General features: G+C 39.3%; 1 protein-coding gene and 1 pseudogene across 1 annotated transcript in view; one reads left to right on the top strand and one right to left on the bottom strand.

Annotated features, from left to right (window-relative positions):
• LOC122350694 (leucine-rich repeat-containing protein 47-like) overlaps positions 1-15,554 on the top strand; it is a 36,334-nt gene extending 20,780 nt beyond the window's left edge. Inside the window, 1 exon segment of the mRNA XM_043247374.1 lies at positions 15,226-15,554. Coding sequence (XP_043103309.1) covers positions 15,226-15,554 — 329 coding nt within the window.
• Positions 15,555-18,272: 2,718 nt separating this feature from the next.
• Positions 18,273-25,845, bottom strand: part of LOC122350695 — a 34,950-nt pseudogene continuing 27,377 nt past the window's right edge.

The raw sequence follows: 25,845 nt of genomic DNA on the forward strand, positions 1-25,845 counted from the left end.
GCTTTGATATTAAAGCATGCATTTAGGCTTTAGGCCCAAGTATAACTTCCAAATAAATAATTGGTTGCATTGGAATAGCATTAATAATAATAATAGTTCACGTAATAACTACATTTTTGAATATCAGCAAGTGACATTAAATAGGTTAATGGATCGCAATTACACTTAATATGAAATAAATGTGTAATTTAAATGTATATCTTTTTTTGTAGTGATGTAAATCTGGTCTAATGCAATACATTGTCTATGCCAGCTGCACAGTGCAATACTAATACACCATTGCAGTGTGAGTGTAATGTGATTAACGAACTAAAATGTATCTATTTAGATGATCTTTCCTCATATATGGGATGAAATCAACACAGATCGAGCGCTAATTATTGGTTTAGCTTCATTAGGAAGTATATTCTAGATAGCTCTGGATCACAAATCTAAATAGATTTTCTGCAAACCCTATCAAATCTGAGCTTGAAGTTCCGTGTATGGCAAATTAATGTAAGTATGGGGAATCAGATAAGGACAAATCCTCAATCCATCAATATAAGATAAGATTTTGGCACGTTATTGTGTTGATTCTACGTGCACAATCCTTTTTTCACAATCTCTCTCCGTCTCTCTGCCTCCTGTTGTTGTTCCTATAATGGGATGGAATAGTTTTCATTTTCATCCTTGAGAAATCCAGAGAAATGCCTGCTCATTAGGCTTTGTTTTAGTTTGCACTTTTGGTAAATGTAACGCAACATTACTTAATGGGAAATCATACAGAGGTCTATCTGGTAAAATCTGGTCGGACTTTCACAGCAGCCCGAGTAGCGGCCCAGAACCAGTCCTGAGTAAACAGCTCATCCAAAAAAACAGCATCCTGGTTCAGCCAATATGGAAAAACATAAGTAATGTTCGAACCACCAGCGATCCTATCTACGGAATGCAATTTCGTAAAGAAGCGCTTGGATGAGTGGAATGCAAAGCGAAATAAATACTTCTAGAAATAACTGTGCAGTGGAGTATGCCAGTATACAGCGCTTTTCTTTGTGTAAAATAGACTTTATTTTCAATATCCCATTGTCCTAGCTCCAAATACACCCCATAATCATTTTACAAACATTTGATGTGTGTTTATAGAAAAGACAAGTCTGTCATATTTAGAAGATCTGTATTATTAGCAACTCTGAGAGTACTAAATGTACAGATCTGGTCTGATGATATTTGCAATACAGTGGCTAAAACACACAGAGCTTTAGAACAAGAATCAAAATCAATGTCACCTGGAAATGTAAAACTTACCAATACTCATAAAAAGAGAAAGAGAGAGAGAGAGACTCAAAGATACAAAATAAAAGTATATATAACATTTTGACACAGAGATTGTTAGTTCATACAGCATCCGGGCAGGTATGTAGTTTTTATGTGTGTGTGTTTTCGTATATTGTATTTGTGTACTATATTCATAGATCTTGCATAATGAAAGAAGGCACTGCTCATCGATATATTAGAGCACACAAATATAAAGTTAAGGTACATAAAGGTACAAAGTTTTTTTATTTCTATGGCAACAACAGGACATATGTCAGGTTGTTTCGCGTATCAATATGGAGCAATGTGTAATAAATTGTACCTGCAGCAAATCAAAGCCTGTGATTATCTCAGAGACTGACTGACTAAGCCTCAGTAAAGAGTTTCCTGGTTCGGTAAGTTTTTAAATGGTTTTACGGATCTAAGTGTCATACAAGGAGGAATTTGGCGTGATCCCTCCTGACAGCCCAGGGCTTTGGGGCGCTTAGAGGGCAGTACGTTTAGGGTACGTTCTGCACTGTATAGAAAACTGTCATCACGAAATGTGACAGACTGCAAACAAAGTGTCACTTAAAAAAGAAAATACAGAATCTAGCAAAACACAGAACCAGTTTAGCCAACATAGGCCTGTGTCAAATAAACATTAGATACTTCATCTTTTATAAAATAAACGATTCGCCAGATAGATGATGCCTGGAGTATAGTACCACATGAAAACCAAAAAAAAAAAAATATACACATGATAAATGTGCCAAGCTTCCTTTATAATAAGCAGTGTGTAAGAGAGCATGTATCACGACAATGAGGAGTGGCTACAGTTTTGAAGCATTTCTGGTATAAAAACACTATAATAAATGGACTGTATTTACCTTAGAGAAACTCTAGGAGACTTCTGGTAGACTTGAAATGAATGAAAGAAGACTGAGAAAGTTTATGAATGAAAATGGCTATTTGTCTGTCTCAAAATCTAAGGTGTCATTGGTGGATTGTTAATCACTTAAGATAAACAAGTTACAGAATCTATAATCGCAAGTCAAAAAGCACGACTCATGAGGAAATGTTCCCGTTGAGGAGCACATTACATTATTGTTCGATGGATGAATGAAAATTATCTTCTTTTTTTTTCTTTAAAGATGTGTTTATGAAATAACATCATTAAAAGGTCCAGGCAAAAATAAAACTGATTCCATAACAAAAAATGTAATATAATATAATATGTGCACATTATTACATTATATTTTCAAATAATTGCATCATAACTGATCCAAACATGCTTCCATAAGTTTGCCCAGTTGATGATGGCAGATGAAGTTGATAAGGTACAGTAGGATTGGTCGGCAGCAGTGTTTTAAGGCGGGGCATAAACATACGAGAAATCAATCAACCTTTTGCTCAGCAGATTTTTCGTTAAAACTGCTCTCGAGCCCCAATCTACAGTCCAAGCACTCCAGTCAAACTCCAGACATGTTTATATCAGACTTGCTGGCACAGATCTATCCCCTGCCGCAGTCACACAGGCCAGTCGCCTGTTCGAGACTAATGTGGTTTTATTTTAGTCTGGATGCTCAGCTTCATTGAGTTTCACTGACTGAGATGGTTTGAGCTATTTTCATTCCTCTGAGAGAAAGAGAAATGAGCAAAACACTCCTAAAGCGCTTTTAATTTGGATCCAAAAAAAGAAGAGTACAAAACTAAAAAGAAGACTCATTTAGCATATCTAATCTTTTCCGATATCAAATGAAATGCAAAATGACCTGGAATTTCCTAATTATTAGGAGAACCAAGAGCTACAGCAGAAATACAGGTTTTTTTTTTTGAGGCTTGGTATGGGCCAATAATGTGTATATCTGTCTGTCTGCCAACTTCTCCAGCAGCGTACTTATGTAAACAAAAATCTGAGTCAAACTCTTCCACATCGACCCATAGTGAAAAAGAGGATTAAAAAAAGAAAAATCATAAGATAGAATAGATGTAAATATATAGAAAAATACATTTTACACATGTACATAATATAGAGCTTGTAGTAGTTCAGTATATAATTAGTAGTTTTCTAAATAGCCAACATGATTGGCCAACATGGTTCACATGATCTCCTGAATTGGTCAATTATAGACAGCAGAGTAAGGGGAAAAAAAAGAAAGAAAAGAAAAGGTTGACTAGGATACACCACTCATATATTTGCATCTTCTGAGATGAAAATAGGAATCTACGATTCTCTACTTCACATGTCTGGAAACTTAAGGGATTAAATTTTATCTAGAGACGCTTCTACTTTGAGCGGAGAGACGGCCGCAAACAACTATTTTCCCCACTACAGTGTTTGCCTTTCAGCAATATGTAATTGTAAATTCATCTAAACATCCTGTTTTGGGATAAAACAACAAAGTTATCCTCCCTCTTATTTTATTTACTTGTCATGTACATAGAATAATTGGTCCTGGTTCGTTCATGTACTGCTCTTTTAGTCTAGTGATGCTCTTTATAGTGTTTTCAGTTCAGATATTGGCTGGCACAATTTCTCTGTCACTCCTAAGCACTGCGCATACACTACACACACAGCACAATGGTTGTTACACACTGCGCACACGCCGCAATTAATCTAAAGACGTCGCCATTCTCGCTGACTTTAATAATAACTGAAACTGATTGGCAAGTTTCATGCTGTTTTATATATTACTGCATTTCTGATTACTATTAAAATGCATTGGCACATAGATGTTTCTGTCTCTGCTGATGGAATAAGATTTGCCTTGAGATTAGTACTCCTCTAATAAATCAAACTGTGAAACGCTTAAATAATAAAACTGTTAGCTTGGAATAAAATATGGACAATGAGAGGAGCATTCGTGGTTTTGTTGCAGATTTAAACATAGAAGTGGAGCGCAATGAAATCGGGTTGGCATAAATTACTAGAGCACAAAAATAAAGTAACACAACATTTTTGTCCTTATGTAGTCTGTATGCACGTTTGAGAATTGTCTGGTGATTGATTCAAATTAAGCTTTGTAATTAAAACACAGGGAGAGCTTTATTAGCTCATTTGTAATGTTTGAATTGATAACTGTGTTATTTAGGCCTGACCCACAAACTAACTGGCAATTGTCGGGCACTCAAACACCTCTCGAGTCTGTGGAGTCCGTAAACATGATTAACCCAAGATACGTAATTTCTGATCAGCGATTAAAATAAAGGAACTCAACAGGCGTCAAAGGGCACAGCTTTGGCAAATCAAAAAAAGCTGTGAATGAACACTGAATCTGGCGTCCACATTTGTTTTGATAGCTTTCAAAAAATTCAAGACTTCATAACAACTCATTTCAGATTAATAGTCCCAAGAGTCCGGTTGAATTGCTATCTGTCTTGATTCAGTGATGTGAATCTCGTTTGTATAAAAATAGAGACTATTCCTTTAAAGCGGGGCCTAGTAATGACACAGAAAGTAAATTACAAACTCTGGAGTCTACCACTATTCCTCACTGGGTTCTCTTTTTTTCATCTAAATGACAGGCCCATATAACATTTTTTGGACATTTTGTAACATATATCATCCAAGTTTCTAAAATATATTTCAAATATATATTCATACTTTATATCTAAAAACGGATGACAGCTCTGATATATTGGAGATAGTCCACGAAATTGCCCGATGTGTCCGTACTTTCTACTAAAACTGAACGCATCATCCGATCTAGCCTGGTGTGGTACAGTAATGGTATTTATTGGTACAAAGTTCAGGAGTCTCTTTTCTCCACATAAGCAGACACGACGTGTCAGAGCGCTCCCCTCGGCCTCTCTCCAGCACACCCAACATGTGCAGTAATACAATGCAGAACATATCAGCTCTCCAGGTAGCACGCATCTCCAAAATGATCTGCAAGGCCCATGGGAAAGCATTTGGGAGTGAGTATCCACAGTACTGCACTGCCCAGGAAAATAAACACATCTCAGTCCCATTTCCCAGAGAGATCCGACATCAGTACCAACCGCCTGTCACCCCGCCTCCCGTCTCCAACATTGTCGTTGTCTGTTCTTGGTGGGACTGCTTTGCTTCAGCTGTGTTTTAGTGTGCTTTTGTGGTTTGATCTACAGGTTTTCTCCAATGAGATCCTGAAAGCAGAAAGATTCAGGTTTCGTTAAAATGACTTTTTAAAGTAGAATAAGAATTTAACAGTGCCAAGAACTTACTTATAGGAACTGATGGTGTAAATAGAACTATTCTAAAAGTATATAAGAAAATATAGCACGTAACTTAATATATACTAGCAATATAAGCAATATGCCTAAGCATAATACTTCTACCTATAGCTTCCATTTCTGCTGTTGGTTAAAATGCATACAAGGAACTAACAATTGAAAACACTTCTATTTTAGGAATTTCTAACTAGTTGCTTAATAGTGTGAAGATTGCTATAATAACATGAATAGCCTAGTTAGTAATTATAAGATAATATAAATGCCTCCTAATTTACATCCCTGATTTACTAGCAAAACATCTAAAATTACCTTACTCCTTTATCACTTTACTGGGGATGCAGTTGCAGATAAGAGTGGAAGAAGTGTCCCCTGTATTAGCTGACTACAAACTAATGAACTATATGCACAAAATATCCAATTCAGCCAGTTCCTAAAGCAGCATACCCAGTTTTTAGCAACGATGTACCAAAAATAAAAATAATAATGTAGTAATACAAAAGAAAGACAGCACAAATGATGATAAAACACAGTAAATTAATGACTGATCATACAGGATTATCGTAAAAAGCTGTATCTCATAACATTTAACGAACCTGCGCTGTAACATGAACCTGTTAAAATATTTCAATTCATCACACAAATATTAAAAGGTTCACTTGCTAAATATACATATACTTGTTTCCAGAAATAATAAAATAATATAACAAATTGTTTATCATATTTCACAAATTATCTGTGTAAAATATTCATTTTATTTATATGATGCCTCATGTAAGTGCAATGCAAGTGTTGGTAATATATTGAGATTTTTAATGTGGTCAGCGAGCATTTTATGCGAGGGCGACTCATCTCCAGCTGTCTGACTAAGTGGAAGATCCATGCTGAACACTGAGGAGGTATACAAGTTGTGGAAAACATGTCAGAATTAAGGACATGCCATATGAAATATAGTACATTACCAGAGGCACAAATCTGAAGCAATGGCCTAAATCCTAAAGGTAGTAAAAGGGCCCCAACAGGAGATCTCGAACTAGGCGATTGGGACACAAAGGCCACAGGGATTAGTTAGCCTTCAGTGGGCGACAATGGTGTCTAGAAGACAGATGATCAGCCTCTCAATCCCGTGATATAAAGTACTTCTGTCCTACCTCCCTGATTCAAGACTCTTTTTATGTAAGCGACTGCACTATACTCACAAAACAAAGTGCGCATGTCACATTTCCTCCAAACCCTCTCATCTAAAGGCTTTTGTATTCAGAAGCATACAGTATTACAAACACACAGAGCTTGAAATTATTCATACAATTTAAAGCCTCCAGTCTTTTATGAAGATAAGGCACAATGCAATGACAAAAAACAAGAGAATACATAATCAGTCACAAATATACTTATTTGAAAAATAAATGACTATCTGGGCAGATTCTAATAGTTATTTTCAAAATGCACATTAAAAAGGCTAAACTACTTCCATTATTATGAAGATTTGTGCAAGGGAAAGGAACATGTTAAAGCGGTGAGGCATTTTCTACCAAGAATTGTGAAGCTTACTTACCTCTTGCTTTTCAAAAACTGTTAAAATGGTACAAGATGCCGGGTTTTAAGAGACCACTGACATTTAAAAAGTTAGACCATTATCAACTTGATAAGCTGTAAGAATAGGCCCAAAAATAACGTGAACACTACAGGAAAAAAAACTGCAAAGACGTGTGGTGCAATATACATAATGAATTTAAAGATTCAACTGTTCTAAGAAAGTTTTGTTAAGGAAAGATCTGTCATTTTTGGGAATAAGCAAAGTTCAGGGAAAAAGGCAAAACTTTTCTTGGCACTCTAGGCACTACACAAAGGTACTAAGAAAAATTAATGTAGGGTAAAATGCTGTACCTTCATTCTGAGGACTGTACTGTTATATGAAAAAAGATAAATCAAGTGAAAAACTAAAAGTTTTCCTTTGCTGTTAAACAGATTTACATAGACCTACAACAATATACTTCAAAACGTTCTGTTCAGCTGGATCTTGAAAATTACTTAAAATACTCACATTATGTACATGCTAGCAGAGGAAGTATGTCATACGAAGAAACATTTCCTCAATCTACATATTTGTTTTATATATTTATCGTGTACATCAGGACAATACTGTATAGTTTGAAACGATAATTTAAAAAAAAAAATTTAAGTTCATGCTTCCAGACTTCTCATGCACTCATTTAAAATGTCAGCTATCATCATAAAATAAACAGCCAAACCATATTAAACAGTTTATAGTTTCTAGTAAATGAAGCACTAGTTAGTGAGGTTAAATGCAATTTCATGCATTCAGAGTTGTTTGACAGAAGAAAAGATTCTCATGCTACATATGGACAAAGTAAAAAAAAAAAAATTCAGACATATTTGACTTATATTTGTGCAAAATATTACTTCCGGGTTTGTATGGCTCTAGCCTTGGCTCAAGGTGAGAAGCGAAGTTATTCCATGTAAAGTCTCATATACGCCCAAAGAACAGCATTTTTAGTTGTAAAGGAGAGATAATCCACGTTAGGTTCTGAAAGAGACCTGAGCGCTGCATGAATAGTGGACGCACTTCTGCGGTGTGCTGGTGCTGACTCTCTCGCATGCGTATGTTTAAGGAAACATTCGATAAGCCCGAAGTTTGACGTCGGATTATCATCTGATAATGAGAAGATGGAGAGCGGGCCGCGATACAGGAATCGCTACACTGCAAGTGAAACGCTTACCAAATCGTATCTGTGCTTTGCTGCTAATCAGGACTAATTGCTCCTGCATCTTCTATTTAATAGACGACACGCCTCAAGAGCTCGGCTTTGGAGAGAATCAGAAAGCTGTACTCATTTGAAGAATATGATTAAAATGATAGCCTTTTTCTAGTGGTGCACGAAGGATGCAGTCCTGTTCTGTACTCCAGATTAACTTTCGAGATTGAAATTCATAAGTGAGATGCCCTTGAAAAGGTAAAGGATCAAATGCGAAGTGTAGATTTAAAATATATGCGTACATTCACGCGCATACTGACTCCCTTCTTCTGCGCTGGTCCAGTGTTCATGCTTCAGAAAGAACATTATTCTGGAGCAGTGCAAACCTACTCCTTCACAGGAGGCCAAAACTTTATCAGAATGCTAGGCTATCTTTGGGCTGGTTAGTGCGATCTCTTCATTTGCCCAAACTACTCGGCCAGCATAGGTGGGCCATCCAGCCAAGTTTTTTTTCCCTACAGAATGTATATGTTAATGTCGGACTCGCCACGCCTGTCGCCTACTGTAGGAGGTCTTTGGTAGATGGGTGTGTGCTGGACTGCATCATCTAGTCCGTGGTATACCGGGGATGCCGGCCCGCGACACCACTCGCATGAAAGCACTGTAACCTCTGTCGCCATGAATATGTAAGATGTCCACCTCCACTGGGCATACAAAGAAGCGTCAAGGCTGTCAGGTTTTGATAGCTCTCCCCTCTCATGGCTTGATCTTTCCCCTTCTGGTGGCTAGTATGCGGCCACATCTCTGGATCGGGCAAGCAAATTCATAAAAATACGCACCAAATCTAGCAGGCTACAATATAAAATCATATTTTGAACCTGGCTAAAATTGTCCTACATTTAACGCCAGGACTGGGGAAGCAGATACAGATAGATTTAGAACTGTTCGAAACTACTGTGAGTCCTTAGTGAGCACTCTTGCCAAAGTTTCCTGAAATAGGGAAGATCTGATTGAAATGGAAGCCTGCATAAGCGGTTGATCTGAAATGCTCTGGTGTAGCAGCAGAGTGCAGTAGGAAATGGCTCATAAAAACAGAGCTTGTGAATGAAGATCACTGGGAAGATGTGTGTAGTACACACTGGTTTAAAACAATTATGTTTTTAATGGATTTACTTTAGTTAAGCATTATTTTTACTCATTTCAAAGTAATATAAATATTAATGTCGTTTTGTCAAATGCAATGCCAGTATCTTGAATGGATGAGATTTTTTTAGTATTATTTTAATTAATTAATATTTTGCTTGTATTGGGTTTTTTTTATAGATTTATAGAAATATAGAAATAATATTAGTATTTTATGAATCTTTGCATCATTAAATAAACTCTTAAATCATTTATTCTTTATTTATTTTTTAATCAATCATTTTAATTTAATTTTCGTTATCGAATGAATATTGAATAATTATCATTTCTCCTTACATCTGCAAAACAGTTAGAAAGCTTTAAATTATATAAAAATGTTACAGTTATAACTAACAGCATCTTGCATATAAACAAACGTTAGTAGCCATTATATAATATTTGAAACTGCATTTTTTTAAACAATTTTAAAAGTATCTTAGATAATGTATACAGTTCTCTTTATATACTATATATATATATATATATATATATATATATATATATACTTCAATAATACATTGTCTGTATTTGTTGAGTGAGTATTTTGTTTCTAAAAATTATTTCAAAATTAATTTTTCCTTATTTGAATTTTTTTCTGCAACAATTTTAGAATTGAACGAATTTACTTACTAATATAAAGAAAGCTCTTGCATTCATGCAATGCATCAGGAGTTCTTCACCACTGCACATCTCTCAAGATTCTTATGGTGACCTAAAGACAGTAGGTACTTTATAAATTGCTGGCCATGAAGGAAGCTCAATAGTTTGGGAAAGTGCTATTGTAATATGCAGTGTCTGGATTGTTTGGTGTAATAAAGGGTCATCATTCAGAAACATGAGCAGACAGATGGGATAGAAAAGGGAGGGAATAGAAAGGATATGTTAGACTGAGAGACTGAGTAAACAGGGCAGGAGAAGCAGACAGAGAGGAATACAAAAAAAATGGCTAAAGAAAGAATGAACTCAACAGCTTTAAGGACTAGAAGTAGTGACTACAGGCAACAATGACTGCGTGATGAGAAGCACAGTGATGGTGATGATCCGGTGAACAGCCTGACCAAGAAGAGGAAAACAAAGACAGCAGAAGCATATACCGCCTCGCAGCACCAATGTGACGCCAGTGCCTTTGTAAGGTATTTGACTGCACAATACGCTGATTCTGCATCTTGATCCACACCTAGTTTGCATCTGTTCCAGTGTAGCTTCTTCTAAGCCGCTCCGCCTGCACTGCATATAATTTAATTGTCTAAATGACGACTACAAAGTCTGGATGCATGAAAAACAGCTGGACTGGGAGAAGACGGCAAGCATACCAGCTGGGCCAAAGGCCAGCTTAAACAAATAATTAATACCAGAACAAAGAATCTCTGTTCCCAGAATAAAAGATGCCATAAGTTTAAATCTGGTGAGCTACGCTGCCTTTCTCCTCACTCCGCTACCCCAAGCTGATAGAAATGAACCCGCAGGAAGCCCGTGAGCTACAGACTTTTAGATATAAGAGTGCCGCGACTTCATTTTCTTGCTGGAGCTTGAGCAGAGTGAAGGCGCACGTATGGATTTCCCTACCACATTAAAGTGTTTGAAAAGCGGTCTGGAGTATAGAACGGCAGCACTCCATATGAAAGTATCGGAGCATGAGAATCGCGGTACAGCTGGAGTATTTATGTGAGTGGTCAGATCTGCAGGATACCAGGTGACTTACTACTAGCCACAATCACAGCCTGGCATTAACTATTCTAGAGCTGTAGTATCTAGTTAGTTTCATCTCATCTATAGTATAGATTCACGTGGGCGTGAGTTCCACCTTTATCCAACCTCATATCTTTGTAGGTTATAAAATTATCTTCAGTGGACAAAGACATACAGCAAAAATTATTTTGGTAATAAAAGTGTCCTGACTGGCTTATAACCACATGCTGCAAACTCTATGCCAAACTCCACACTAACCATATAAGCACATTTAGTTAGCTGTTATTACTTTGAGTAAGAATGTACACCCAAAAAAAGTGTAACCAAATCTTTCTGCATAGATATTTTTTACCTGGGGATCTTGAATTCAATGGGGTCCATAAAATCATTTAGATAATGTCCTGTCCTTTTTCTCTTTACAGTGTTGGTTTGATGTACCTCAGGTTACATTAACAAAAAAATAGTTTATATAAAGTACTGATAGTGATGTTTGGAAAATAATTTTGAAATATACTTTGCTAATTAGCTCATAAATTATAATATATCAGATGGCAGGATATATTAATTAAGTGACAATTAAAATAAGCCAAATAAATAAATAAATAAATAAAAACAAAGCAGGCATTAATAAAAACTAACACTATGCACATAAACATTTATTTATATATTTATAAATATAATTTATTCATCATGCATTACAGGAACCTTTAAATTATTTAAGGTACAAATAGATAAATAGAGAAATGTGACCAAACATGCACTTGGCACATTCTTATTTTTATGCAATTTATGCATCAGCAAACCACATTTTGGCGCCTTCCGTCGCGATCGAGCCAGGCTGAAACAGGATTCGCAATAATGCATGCTGACTAGATCATGCTGTTTGAAACATTTACTTCATGAAGGTACCAGCAGCATCCTGAATAAAAATAGTTTTTCAAATCCTCGATTTGATTTTGGACATATATAAAATGTGAAAAGAGATAATAAGAAGTGAATAGTACTTGAGCAGTAATAAAAAACATATATTTGATTTGTCATGTGTTCTTTTCAGAGAAAATAACAAAAATAAATCCATTCCACTACAGTCTCCAAGTTTGCAGCTACCAAACTGCAGGACTGGTCAAATTATTCAGTATATAGTAATAAAAAGTGATATATCACTTCACAAACAGCATCCTCTTCCTAATGCAGTTACCTTTTATTTTAGCTAACAGGGCAGCAAATATTAGTCAGGTAAGTGGTACAGTATGTTTCTGAAATGTGCGTCTGTCAGTTTCACATCATTTTCTTTACTAGTGGCTTTGAGTGAAAAGCATGTCTCATTTTAGAGCTGGGACTACAGGAACATGTCTCGAGCTGGCAGTGAAGACTTTAAGGTTTTGCTAAGGTACTGTATTGCTGTAAGGAAAACACTGGAACTGGCTTTACTTAACTCTGCGGGACCTCTCTGGGGTGCCATGAGTCCCTCAAGTTCTGGCTGGAATAATCAATCACAGAGAGAGAGAAGAGAAAGAGATGGATATGAATAGAAGCGAAAAAGAGAGAGAGAGAGAGAGAGAGCTAAAGACTTCTATTTGTAGTACAGCGTGTGTGCGTGTTTACAAACCTGTACATGTATGTATTGTGTGAAGTTACACAAGTGCACATCTGTTCTGACAGATTACATTAGTCTTTGAGGCCAATAAGCTCTCACGGAGCTGCAGCCCTTATGGCATTGAGAACGGGCCTGAAACCAATTCCTAGCAAACCCCTTCTTGGCATTAATCTAGTCTTACTTCCAGCAAACTCGTACTAAAATGATCTGAATAAATATGCATGTCTAGGAAAGGCAGACTATGTGATAAAACACTTATTAAGACTGATAAATCAAGGTGTCATTTATTTTATAGATGAATAAGAAATGCAAATAAAAGCCCATTTTAACCAGCTTATCTACATCCAGTTTAGCCCCACTGTTCAGCTCTTTCATGTTTGTTCTGCAGAATGTGCGTGACGATTCTGCTATGCTCTGTTTGGACGCGCATGCTTGCTCGTTCAGTCGAGGGTTTGAACAGACTTTCTGTCAGGCATCCTTCTGGTTTTTTTAAGTAATTGCCTTGCCACCATGTATGTTAATTGCTGGCAGGGATGGCATATCTCTGTTGGTGCATGAAACCCAGGAAAATGTGTACATTTTGGTTCATCCTGAAGTCACTGGAGTTTTTGAAAAGGTCTTTTTCTACACAACAAAGCTCTAAATATTTCCACTTTTATCTGATGACTTATACAGGTTAGTAATTCTCTCTTGTGGTTTTAAGATTAAAAAAAAGGTGAATTGAATTATTTACAGTGGCAAGTGGCTAAAATATGCTTGTGATTTTTTTTTAATTATTCAAATGCAAACTTTATCGATTTTTAAAGGGTTGAGTCACTTACAAAAATGAACAGGTACAGACTTTATTCTTCTAGACAAATCCTTAAATCAGAGCTATATTAAAAAATTCAAATGAATAAAGGCCTCCTACAGCTAAAACCACATGCACTCTTTGAAAGAAAAACATCTATATATCAAACACTTCTGTCTCCACATTGTAATCATGCTTTATGCGGAAGCTATATTTATTTATTTATATATTTATACATTCATTTGACCTCTTTTGGATCAATGTTGGAATAGAAACACCTGCCCACTTCAAAGATAAAGCCTATAGTGACCAGGACAAAATTTTATATAACTCTGAGAGGATTTATCTGAAAGGATAAAGGTCATCCCTTATACCTATGATGCATGGAGGGTGAGAAATCACAGGTTAATTTTCATTTTTGGGTGAATTCAACCTTTGGGCAAAGACCGATAGTTGGCTTAATGAACAAAATCTACTTTTGTTGGATTTAGAGCTTATTCTTCTGCATCCAATCTGAAAGGCTTTTTGCAAAATCTGATTGAGCTTTCTGAGGCCTAACTTGATGAGTGGTACTGAAATATATCATTACTGCAGCACTCTCTGTTTTAGTCTGTAACAGCATGTGCATGCCTTTCTGTCACATTTCGTTTGCTTGACATGCATGCTTGCAACTGGGGACTCGTGTTTGCCTTGGTTAAGGCTGCGTGAAGTTTGCTGTCATTCTAACATTCTTGCGATATTGGAAACAGCTGCCGAATGCATTGAATAACGCGTGTATCTGCTCGCCGAGCCTAAAAGGGCGCGCCGTGCCATTTTACACTTGTGAGCAATTGGAAGCAGTTAATTCAAAGCGTTACGATATATTTGAACATTTCCTAAGGCCATACACATTTCCTACATCAGCCTGAATCTGTGACCTCTATTACACATGGCTAGTCCAGTCCATAGAAGGGTTTTTTTTTGTTTCAAAAGACGGTAGCATGATGCCGTAGCGTGAGAATAAATCTTACACTAATTAATAATGAAATTTGTTCCTGATTATTTATAATTAATTACTCTGTCTGTGCGTGGCTAGTGGACTGATCTGGTAAAAATCTGGTTCCCAAGTGCAGCTCTTGACTCCGCTTGCAGGCAGGCTCTCTGGTTTGACCTAGAGAGTAGAATTTCATAAGGTTCAGAGGAGTTCAACCGCTACGCCTACTTCATATTGATGTTCCTGACTCTTCCTGATTGCTTAAATATGACGCCATGACTGATGGAAGCAGCTGCAGATGCGTCTGGGAAACTTCGCACACTTTCTCTCCTTGTGCTCTGGGTGTCCGTCAGAGCTGGATTAATTTTATCTCAGTCCCTGGCCTGAGCACTGCTCCTTGGCATGGAGTCCTCAGCCAAGTACCAACACATAAACACATCGGACAGCTAATTTAAATTTCCCCCCTCTCTCCGCCTCACATCCTCTCAGTCTGAGATGGAGGCAGCAGATTGAATTAGAGAGAGCGTGTCGGGTGATATATCCAGGTGTTTAAGTGCATCTATGGGAATTTTATGAGGCAGGCACTTGGCCCTCGACCTTGCAATTGAGTCAGAACTCTCGTTGGCTTCTTGGCCTGTTGTTTTATGTATTGGGATTTTCCGTTCGAAGATTCTATCTTCTCGTTCTGTCAAGCACCAACCCATCACATTTTGTGTAATATAGAGACAGTAATACTACGGAGTAGACAGAATGAAATGTAATTCTAATATATTCTTATTACTTCGCCACCCAGCAAAGAGAACAGGACGTGAGCATCACCTTTGTCTCACCTGGATCTGCAATGAGAGAGATAGAAGCACTCAGATCTCCAATCAGGGAAAGTGTCAAAGAGGAAAGCAGCCTGACGCTGAGGTACCGAAACACCTCACCCACGACTTCCACAGTGATGGAGCCACCTTTGGCTTCCAGGTGCCCGGGGTGAGCCTTTGTTTCCCTGGGCACCTTGCCAATAATCCCGACACAAAGAGCCCAACCCTCCAGAGGCATCTGGAGAGGCTACTCTCTGCTCCCCAAACCACCCAAAGCACGAGAGTCCTCTGGGCCACCCAGAGATACTACTAAAACGTCCCTACTAGAAATAGGCTGAATTAGCAAATTATTTTGGAGTGTTGTTTTCTTTCCAGTTGTATCGTGTTGTTCTACGGTGGCGCATTTGTTACCACACTGTTAGCCCAACTACACAGCTTCATTCAAAAATGGTGGCCTTTAAATACAATATTAAAAGCAAAACTGACTGCGTTTGGCTCTCTTGATAAACATTCCTGATCTAATCTACGATTCAGAAATATATATGTGTAATTCCAAACAAACAAGAAACATGTTTGTTTTAAGTAATTTTCATCAGAGTATAATAGCATGTTCAAGGTGGCATGGATGGAAAATGTAAAAAAATTTTCTTTGTATTTAGGTCAATATGGTTAGAGTTGTAAAAGAATGGCTGCATGAAGTAGCTTATCAGTACACTAGTAAAATATAAATCATAACTTATACATCTATGGACTTAATCAGTAAAAAGCTATTTACCAAAACATCAATAGTCAGTAAATAATGTCTGAATACTTATAATTTATTAGTATGGGGATAGGTTCTCAAATTACTAAACTATGAATATAAAGACATATATAATAATAAATGTGGCTAGTAAATAATGACTACAGTAATGCAATCATGTACTCCAAAGGTAATAGCATCAAGACTTATTTGAGTGAGGAAATACACATTGAGTACATTGAACTGTGTGCTGGCATGTGCCATGCCAGTGTTGCAGGTATCGATAAAAAATAAAAGAAAGAAAGTAGAAAGAGGGTGCTGTCAAAACACTTAGCAAGAATCTGCACGAAAATAGTGATATATAATGTGAAGTAAACTGGTTCAGATAAAAATTTAATGCACAAGAGTGAAATGTCATGAGACTACTACAAAATAGGACAGTAGTGAAAGAAAAGCAAGCTGAAAACAGCTGGTTAAATATAAAACCCAAAGAATGCTAGCTTTAATAGATCAGATGCTTGAAAATATATGCAAAGGAAAGATACATACACATGTGGTAGTTTAATTAACTGAGTTATGGTGCCATGCTGCTGGGGCCCAGCAGAGCAGAGACTACAGAGGCACACCTTCTCAAAATTAAAAAGGACACTTGAGGTCACAGCTGGACTTTCAGTGGATCTGCCAAAGAAACACTCTGAAGTGAGTAGCCTATAGGCCTGGCATCTGCAGCATGCAGATGGCTGTAAAGGAGCTAAGTGAGATGATGGGTAAGGAGTATGCCTTCACTGAGGCTAATCATGCGCGGGTTTGGCTGGAGAAGTACTCATGGCAAAGTAAACAGCTTTGACTGCACATTCAAAAGGCAAGAATATGAAAGCGCAAAAAAGACTTTTAGAATTTGTGTATGCAGGTGGATCCCAGATCCTTCAAACTTGGGAAAATGTAAGAGTGCTGTGCAGTGCTGCTAAGTTTTAAATTGACTTTACAGGAGCCCAGTCTCACCAAACTACACCTTAAATTGAATTAGTCTGCAAATCTCTACCCAATACTCAGAGATTCTTTCAAGGTAATCTAAGAAGTCATTTAGTTTTAATGGGAATGCAGTAATTACTTATAAAGTGAAAGAAAGAGAGATAGACAGACAGGAGCATGAGGAGACAGGAAAATCATTTTTTCCCATGATGACTGAGTGCTATTACAAATGCTCTTTTTCACTGTGTGTTATCTGTGATTCTGATCAGCCATAGTATTCTCTGTGCATGCAGAATCTCTCTGGGGTTTAGGGAATCTATTTTAAATTCATTTCTAAAAAGTAATTATGCATTTTCTGTATGTATGGGGATTTGCAGCGAAAGCCAAATCTAGAATCTGAAGTCCTAAAGGAACCTTTTAAAAGGTCTTTTTAGTAGCCAGTATCCTTTAGCCACTTACATTTGATATATTATGTTTTCAAAATAATAAATGTCTTTAACAGTTTCTTTTGTGTTGTATATACAATTTATATGGCACTTTAAATGGCCTCTTATGGTCATTAGTTGAATTCTAATGAATATTGGGAGTTTGAGGCACAATTGCAAATTGAATAAATGATAGCTTTGTTCAAGTATTTACATAGTTTATGTTATTTCTAATGGCAAACCTGATTTCACTACTACTAAACTCTACTAGCTTATCTGTGAGTAAAACTGAAACACTTTCAAAATATCTCTCTTTGTGCTGTAAATAAGCTTTGGATGTAACAAAGCTCACAGCACTACATTTTCACGCCTTTATAATTCAGCGAGGAACAGACAACGTATTTAGCTCTGACACCTATGCTCACACACTGAATTGTAGTGTTTGAAAAGTGTGTCACACTCGAAAAATGGATGGGAATGAGAGGGTTCCACTTATGAATGGAATCAGAATTTATTCATGTAATGGAGTATTAGAATAGTACATAAGTAATGGTAGCTTTCAAGTGTAAATCCTATTTGCTCAGTATATCATTTAAAAATCAAGTTATTTCTGCACCAGTTCCCGCAGACTAGCAAAGGAAATGATTAAACCTATCAGTTAATCTCCAAATGTCTTTGTGGATTTACGCTTGATTGCATCAGCTTCTGTCTCACAGAGCTGCTGATTCTGGAGGCCTCTCTCTATCTATATTTGTAAATGGCTGAGTGAAAATTCAAGCAACTGATTCAGCAACTGCAACCGTAAATTCATCCAGACTCAATTTGAAATGCATTGATCTTGTAGAGGAGGAAAAAGGGTCAAACCCTCCTCCCCGGTGTTAACCTTCCTCCTTCATCCAATAACAGGCTTGTTGTCCTCCCACACGGCCCACACACTGATGGAAATCCCCATCAGACTCCGCTGATGGCCTGCATGACAAGCAATTAACGTGAGATGTCAAGATGTCAACTCACTGACTTCCACAGAGCTACAGCCCTTCCCCAAACCCTCACTGCAAGAGCGGAGTGAAATGGAGAGGAAAAAGTAAAGAGAAAGACAAGAAGGATCAAAGGTAATTATTCAAATGCCTTTCCGTGCCAAGGCCCTCTGCATAATTCAATTGCCCACAGTGTGGAGAGAGGTGGTCAAAGGAGACTCATGATTGCACATTTAATATGAGGTGGGGTTGTCCTGGATGGAACTACTTACGCTGTCTGCTGATCTGGCAGTCTGGAAACACTACATAGTTTTTAAATGTTTCTACTGAACTGTCTGGTTTGAATGGAATAGCTCAGAAAGACACTTTAACATAATATAGTTCATGTATTAATATAATGTAGTAAAGACACATCCCTAAGGACCCCAGGAGGAATTTAGTACACTCTTTGATATGTAAGAATGTCGCCTTTACACAAAATCAATACATCAAAGCAAGAATCCCTGAAGCACGGACTCACGGTGCTAGTGCATCTGAAAATATCTCAAACCTCTGCACTGTCTGCCAATATACAGTCAATCTAGCAGACGCTTAGCGCCAGGCAGGTATGCATCAAAAACATTGTTTTTCTAATATCTCGGCATTATTAATATTGCTTCAGCCATGCACCTGATATTCTTAAAGTAACTGTGCAAAAATGATGCTTTATTAATCAAATTTCGTTTGTTGGTGATTCCTGTGTCTCACTGGAAAAGTGCAGTACTCAGGTTTATTAATGCCATGAGAACAGGTAGTCCAGTGTAATTCTGGTGAGTGTGTGGCTATGCTTCGCTGGGGCCAGTGTGTTTACGTCTCACATTACAAGCTCTGATCAGTTAGACTAAATAATCGCTTATATGCTTCTTTAAATGTCATGTCTAAATGAAGAAATAGCTTTAAATACATCATTATATCCAAACTGCACTGTAAATAAATCAAAGACGGATAGCACTTTCAACATGAAAAGCCCTGTGAATAAAAGCAATGTGAAGTGATTAATTACTCTATTACAGTTACAATGCAATATAATTAGCTACTAATTAGTTACCGATTAGAAATGCAATAATGTGTAATACATTACCCAGCCATTCCAAAGTTAAGATTTCTACTACCTGGGTCTCAGATATTGTCCTCAGCAAAGCTTAGAACTTATGCAGTTTTTTCTAATGGGGAAGATTTTGATGTGGATTAGATGAGAATTTGCATTTGATGTGGAATGTAGAAATGATATTTTCAGCTCTCCAGTAATTATTATAATTTTATTTTACCATTGAACACCCTTCATTGAGCAGAGCGTTATTAGGAGTTATTAGGATGTCACAACACCATTTCATAAAAGTAACAAAAAAATTAGTTTTTTCCAACCATTAACTTCTTTAAGCACAGTCTGGCTTGGATAAACGCATAATTTTGTCTTTCTCTTATTAAATGTTCAATTAACCTTTGAGCCTGGGGAGGTGATAACGAGCTTGGAGTGCTGAGCAGCAGGACTGTAAGGCATTTTAATCAACTCACGCACATCGTTAACCTGATGGCTCCATCTGTGATCTTCATGAAGTAATGCTAGCATCTTAAATGGAGGCAAAGGACACACACACACACACGATCACAGGTATGCACTGAGGACATTTATAATAACTGTAGAAATCCGCTCTATACAACTCCGAAATCTGACATCTTTGATAATGGGTGCTCAGCACAGGAATCCAGCAGTCATAATAATATTATATTATTTTATATTATTATATTCTTTTAGTGATGTCAAACATTAATTGCATCCAAAATAATATGTGTGTGTAATGTGTATATTATTATGTACATATAAAGACACATACTTACAGTATATTTCTTGAAAAAAATACATGTATATACATTTTATATAGTTATATTATATATTATATATACAATATAAAATAACATATTTTTCATGCATGTGTTCTATCTATATATACATAATAAATATATAAATCACACACACACATATATTATGTAAAGTTATGTAACTTTTATTTTGCATGCAATGAATCGTTTGACAGTGCAAAGTATAAGATACTTGATTTTTTGTGGGTTCTTTGGGTTTTGCCATCAATGGAAAAGAGATGCTATTTTTAGAACTAGATTGTGTAATTACGGTTCCCTCAAGCAGGGGGGCTTAAGGGTCAAACCTTGACCCCCTCTGAATGCTAAACACAGACACATACATACACACAAACGGATGGGTAAACAGCTGAATCATGTTTGGTCTGCAGCGATAAAATCTTCCTTGTGCTGTATCAACAGACCCATAAAGTCAAGGCTGTCACCAGCAGGACTAATAACATTGACTCTAAAATATAGTCTAGTCAGCAATGAGCTGATGAGAGAAGCTTCGGACTTGATGCATTGCACACAGTTGCGAAGCTAATGGTCCTTGGGGAAAAGCCTGATATAGTTCATCATTAAAGTGAGGAAAGGTTTCTAGGCTGGCTTGGATGCTGGCTATTAAAGGAAATTAAAGGCATATTTTATTCAAAAATATGTCATTAAGTACCTGTTCCAAACTTGTATGACAAGTTCATACCTGTTCCAAACTTGTAAGATATTTGTAAAAATGTCAAGCTGCTCTTTTCAATCTAAATGAAAGTAGACGTGGATATTATAGTTCTGGTTCTCACAAAAGGCACAAAGTATATATAAAAGTCAAAACAGTTATGCTGACCATGGCTGCATTTATTGGACCAATCAAAAGACAGCATAAAACTGTATATTGTGAAATATTTTGTGGAAACCATGACAGACTTCCATTGAAAAGTATGGAATTAGGTTTATAATAATAATAATATAATAATATAATAATAATATATATATATATATATATATATATATATATATATATATATATATATATATATATATATACACACATATATATATATATATATATATATATATATATATATATATATATATATATATATATAAATAAAAACAATTTATTATTTTTTTTTTTTTTTGCTTTAGCAGTAAGACATTCATAATGTAAAAAATATATAAATTTCAAGTGGACTAAAACTGTCTGTTCATCAGAGAATCCTGGAAAAATTTCTCATTTTCATTTTGGGTGTACTTCTTAAGAGCGCTGTAAAAAGAAATGAAAAAATAGTAAAGCATCTACAATACCATAATGAAAGAAGTTAATGCTGTAAGTGTCCTGGATTTTAATCAGTATGCGTGAAGAGTTACACTGACCTATACGCACTTCCCATGTTTTGAAATGAACTTCCATGAACATCGGCTCGTATGCATGTCTAATGCTCCAGTTTTGTATTCACAGCCCATTGCTTATTTTCCCCATTACTTTGCATGTCAGAAGCAGTTTAGTACTGGTGCAGGCTTGCATAGGGCTAATTTACCCAGGCTGCTTTAACGAATGAGAAGAGCAGGGATTTCACCTTGATAGGTATTTCTGTTTCATCAGACAGGTTTGGCTGTAGCTTGACAGAGATGGATAATTATGGCATGCCTTAAGGGCGCTACATAGGACTCAATTTCAGACTATATATGAAAGACATTCCAAGGCAGTATACTACATAATGCATTGATATTTCAGATACCGTAGATCTAACACCATCAGGAGACACCATGCAGCATTTGATGTTGTTTTTACTACTCTTTCCATGTGGACAGCGTAGAACAGAGCGTGGAAGGATTTTTATTCATCAGGGATTTACTTATCAACAAGCTATTTTTTCCATCTGCAGTTCCATCAAGTTTTAATATTCTCAGGTTGCTTGTTATTTGTTAGAGTCACTGACGAGTGACTTGCCATATTTTTTCCTTATGGCAAAATAGCACTTAAAAGACAGCTCACGGACTGTGTGCTGCAAACAAATTATTCAATTTTCACGCCTCAGTTGTATTAAAACTGCAATTAACACGGTATTCTTCCTATTCACTACATAATTAAAATATGCAAAACACAGCAGCATTGTCTGTATGGGCCCATTACACTTGCTTCCACACACAGAAGCAAAAACACAAACCAGTCAAATTAATTTTAGCAGCAAATATTAGATTAAACTGCTTGCTGCACATACTGTGACAGCATGCTACAAATGTGAACCACTACCTCCGGGTTGCTGCAAACAAAAAGAACTGTTTACTGTACATTCACTTTTTATATAAGTTATTTGTGCTGCTGAACTATTAGCATGAAGCAGCGCTGCTTAATTGTTCACATTTGGACCAACAGAAATTGAAATGTCATTTTTTCATTTTACAAGAAATAATATTTCACGAGTTCGCACTTACGTATAATTAATCATAGTAACGTAAAAAGTATGGCGTGTTTGGCGAGCTGTCAGGAGAGGGTCGAACCAGGTGGACTACCGAGTCCAGAGTTTTTCCTCTTGTCCGTGAAAGCGGACAGGACTCGTGTCCGACCCGATCCCTGAGTGCCCCCGAGAGGGATAGTAGAACTAGGAGGAATGGAGATTGGGGTGGTGGAGGGATGCCGAGACTGAGATATCGAGGTAAGAAGCTTGTGCGAATTTATAGTAGGGCCTCTTGCTCTGGCTGGATAATTCGTGTGATTAGGAAACAAGAAAGCCAGTAATTAATTATCAGTGCGTGCTCCTCCCGAAATTTGTTTATAGCTAAACATCATTTCACGAGTTCGCGCTTTACGTATAATTAATCATAGTAACGTAGTCAAAAAGTAAGCGTGTTTGGCGAGCTGTCAGGGAGAGGGCTCGAAACTGGGTGGACTACCGAGTCCAGAGTTTTTCTTGTCCGTGAAAGCGGACAGGACTCGGTGTCGACCCGATCCCCTGGAGTGCCCCCAAAAAGCCAATTAAGACAGCAGCCGAAAAACACGTAAGGGCCCCCAAAAAGCTACTGGCTTAGCTAGAAAGGAGGAAGAGCATGGATATGTTAGTTGAAATTGGAATGGTATTAGGATGATATTATGTAGGTGTAGGAGAGTGGGCATGAAAATGTTGTGAGCGTCTCTAGCGGAGTGGTCCACGGCAGGTGCAGTACTCCGGCAGAGCGGTCCACTGTATTAGCAGCATGTGTGAACGATCGTCCGGCGCGGAGCTGTCCACGGGCGGTGGGTGCAAAGCTCGACTTTTGTGGTCTGCTGCAAAGGCAGTGGGTGCGAGTGAGCGTCTCTTACAGGAGCGGTCCACGGGCGGTGGGGTGCAGGGCTCCGGCTTCGAGCGGTCCCTGTAACAGCAGCATATGTGAACGATCGCCTCTGGCGGGAGCTGTCCACGGGCGGTGGGTGCAGAGCTCCTGCTTTTGCGGTCTGCTGCTAAAAGCAGTCAGGTGCATGTGAGCGTCTCTTGCATGGAGCGGTCCACGGCGGTGGGTGCAGTGTTCGCTTAGAGCGGTCCACTGTAATGGCAGCATGTGTGAACGACCGCCTCTGGGTGGAGCTGTCCACGGGCGCGGGTGCAGAGCTCCGCTTTTGGCGGTCTGCTGCCAAAGCAGTGGTGCGAATGTGAGCGCTCTCTAGCGGGAGCGGTCCACGGCGGGGGTGTAATGCTCCAGCTTAGAGCGTCCACATGTAATAATAGCAGTGTGTGAGCGATCGACCGCTGGCGGAGCTGTCCACGGCGGGTGCAAAGTCCGACTTTTTGCGGTCTGCTGCTAGAAGCAGTGGGTGCGAGTGAGCGTCTCCCAGCGTGGAGCGGCCCACGGCGGTGGGTGCAATGTCCGGCTTAGAGCAGTCCACTGTAATAGCAGCATGTGTGAACGCATCGCCGCCTGGCGGAGCTGTCCACGGCGGTGGGTGCAAAGCTCCGCTTTTTGCGGTCTGCTGCTAGAAGCAGTGGGTGCGAGGTAAAGCGTCTCTGGCGGAGCGTCCACGGCGGTGTGGGTGCAATGCTCCTGCCTGTGTTGGCCACCGCGGTGGCTAGTTTTATATACCATCATCTACGGCGGAGCGGTCCACGGCGGTGGGTGCAATGCTCCTGCCTGTGCTGGCGCACTGCGGTGTGGCGTTTTGTATACCATCATCTCACGGCGGGAGCGGTCCACGCGGTGGGTGCAATGCTCTGCTCTGTGTTGGCCACTGCGGTGGCAGGTTTTATAATGTCATTTACAGTGGAAGCGGTCCACAGCGGTGGGTGCAATCTCCTGCCTGTGTTGGCTACTGCGGTGGCGGGTTTGTATATTGTCGCGGTACAGCGGAGCGGTCCCACGCGGTGGGTGCAATACTCCTACCTGTGTAGGCCACTGCGGTGGCGGGTTCGGTATATTGTCGTGATACGGGCGGAGCGGTCCACGGCGGTGGGTGCAATGCTCCTGCCTCGTGCTGGCTCACAGCGTGGCGGGTTTGTATGTTGTCATGTACAGCGGAGCGGTCCACGGCGGTGGGTGCAATGCTCCCTGCTTGCAGTCTGCTGCTGAAGGCAGTGGGGTGCGGTGAGCGTCTCTAGCGGGAGTGGTCCACGGCGGTGGGTGCAGCACTCGGCCAGAGCAGTCCACTGTAATAACAGCATGTGTGAACGATCGCCGCTGGCGGGAGCTGTCCACGGCGGTGGGTGCAAAAGTCCGCTTTTGCGGTCTGCTGCTAAAAGCAGTGGGTGCGAGTGTGCGTCTCTAGCGGAGCGGTCCACGGCGGTGGGTGCAGAGCTCGCTTAGAGCAGTCCACTGTAATAGCAGCATGTGTGAACGACCGCCGCTGGCGGAGCTGTCCCACGGCGGTGGGTGCAAAGCTCCGACTTTTTGCGGTCTGCTGCTAGAAGCAGTGGGTGCGAGTGCGCGCTCTAGCGGGAGCGGTCCACGGCGGTGGGTGCAGGGCTCCGGCAGAGCAGTCCACTGTAATAGCAGCTTGTGTGAATGACCGTCTCTGGCGGAGCTGCCCACGGCGTGGGTGCAGAGCTCCGGCTTTGCGGTCTGCTGCTGAAGCAGGGTGCAAGTGCGCGTCTCTGGCGGAGTGGATCACGGCGGTGGGTGCAATGCTCCTGCCTGCGCTGGCCACCGCGGTGGCAAGTTGTATGGTCATCATCTACGGCGCGGAGCGGTCCACAGCGGTGGGTGCAATGCTCCTGCCTGTGTTGGCTACTGCGGTGGCGGGTTTGTATACCATCATCTACGGGCGGAGCGGTCCACAGCGGTGGGTGCAATGCTCCTGCTCTGTGTTGGCCATCGGTGGTGGGTTTTGTATGCCGTCATCTACGGCGGAGCGGTCCACGGCGGTGGGTGCAATGCTCCTGCCTGTGTTGGCTACCGTGGTGGCAGGTTGTATACCGTCATCTACAGCGGGAGCGGTCCACGGTGGGTGCAATGCCTCCTGCTCGTGTTGGCCACTGTGGTGGCAGGCTTTGTGTGCTATTGTGTCACGGAGGAGCGGTCCACAGCGTGTGGGTGCAATGCTCCTGCCTGTGTTGGCCACTGCGTGTGGCAGGTTTGTATACCATGATCTACAGCGGAGCGGTCCACGACGGTGGGTGCAATGCTCCA

The sequence above is a fragment of the Puntigrus tetrazona genome, chromosome 8 (assembly GCF_018831695.1).
Source record: "Puntigrus tetrazona isolate hp1 chromosome 8, ASM1883169v1, whole genome shotgun sequence".
Taxonomy (NCBI): domain Eukaryota; kingdom Metazoa; phylum Chordata; class Actinopteri; order Cypriniformes; family Cyprinidae; genus Puntigrus; species Puntigrus tetrazona.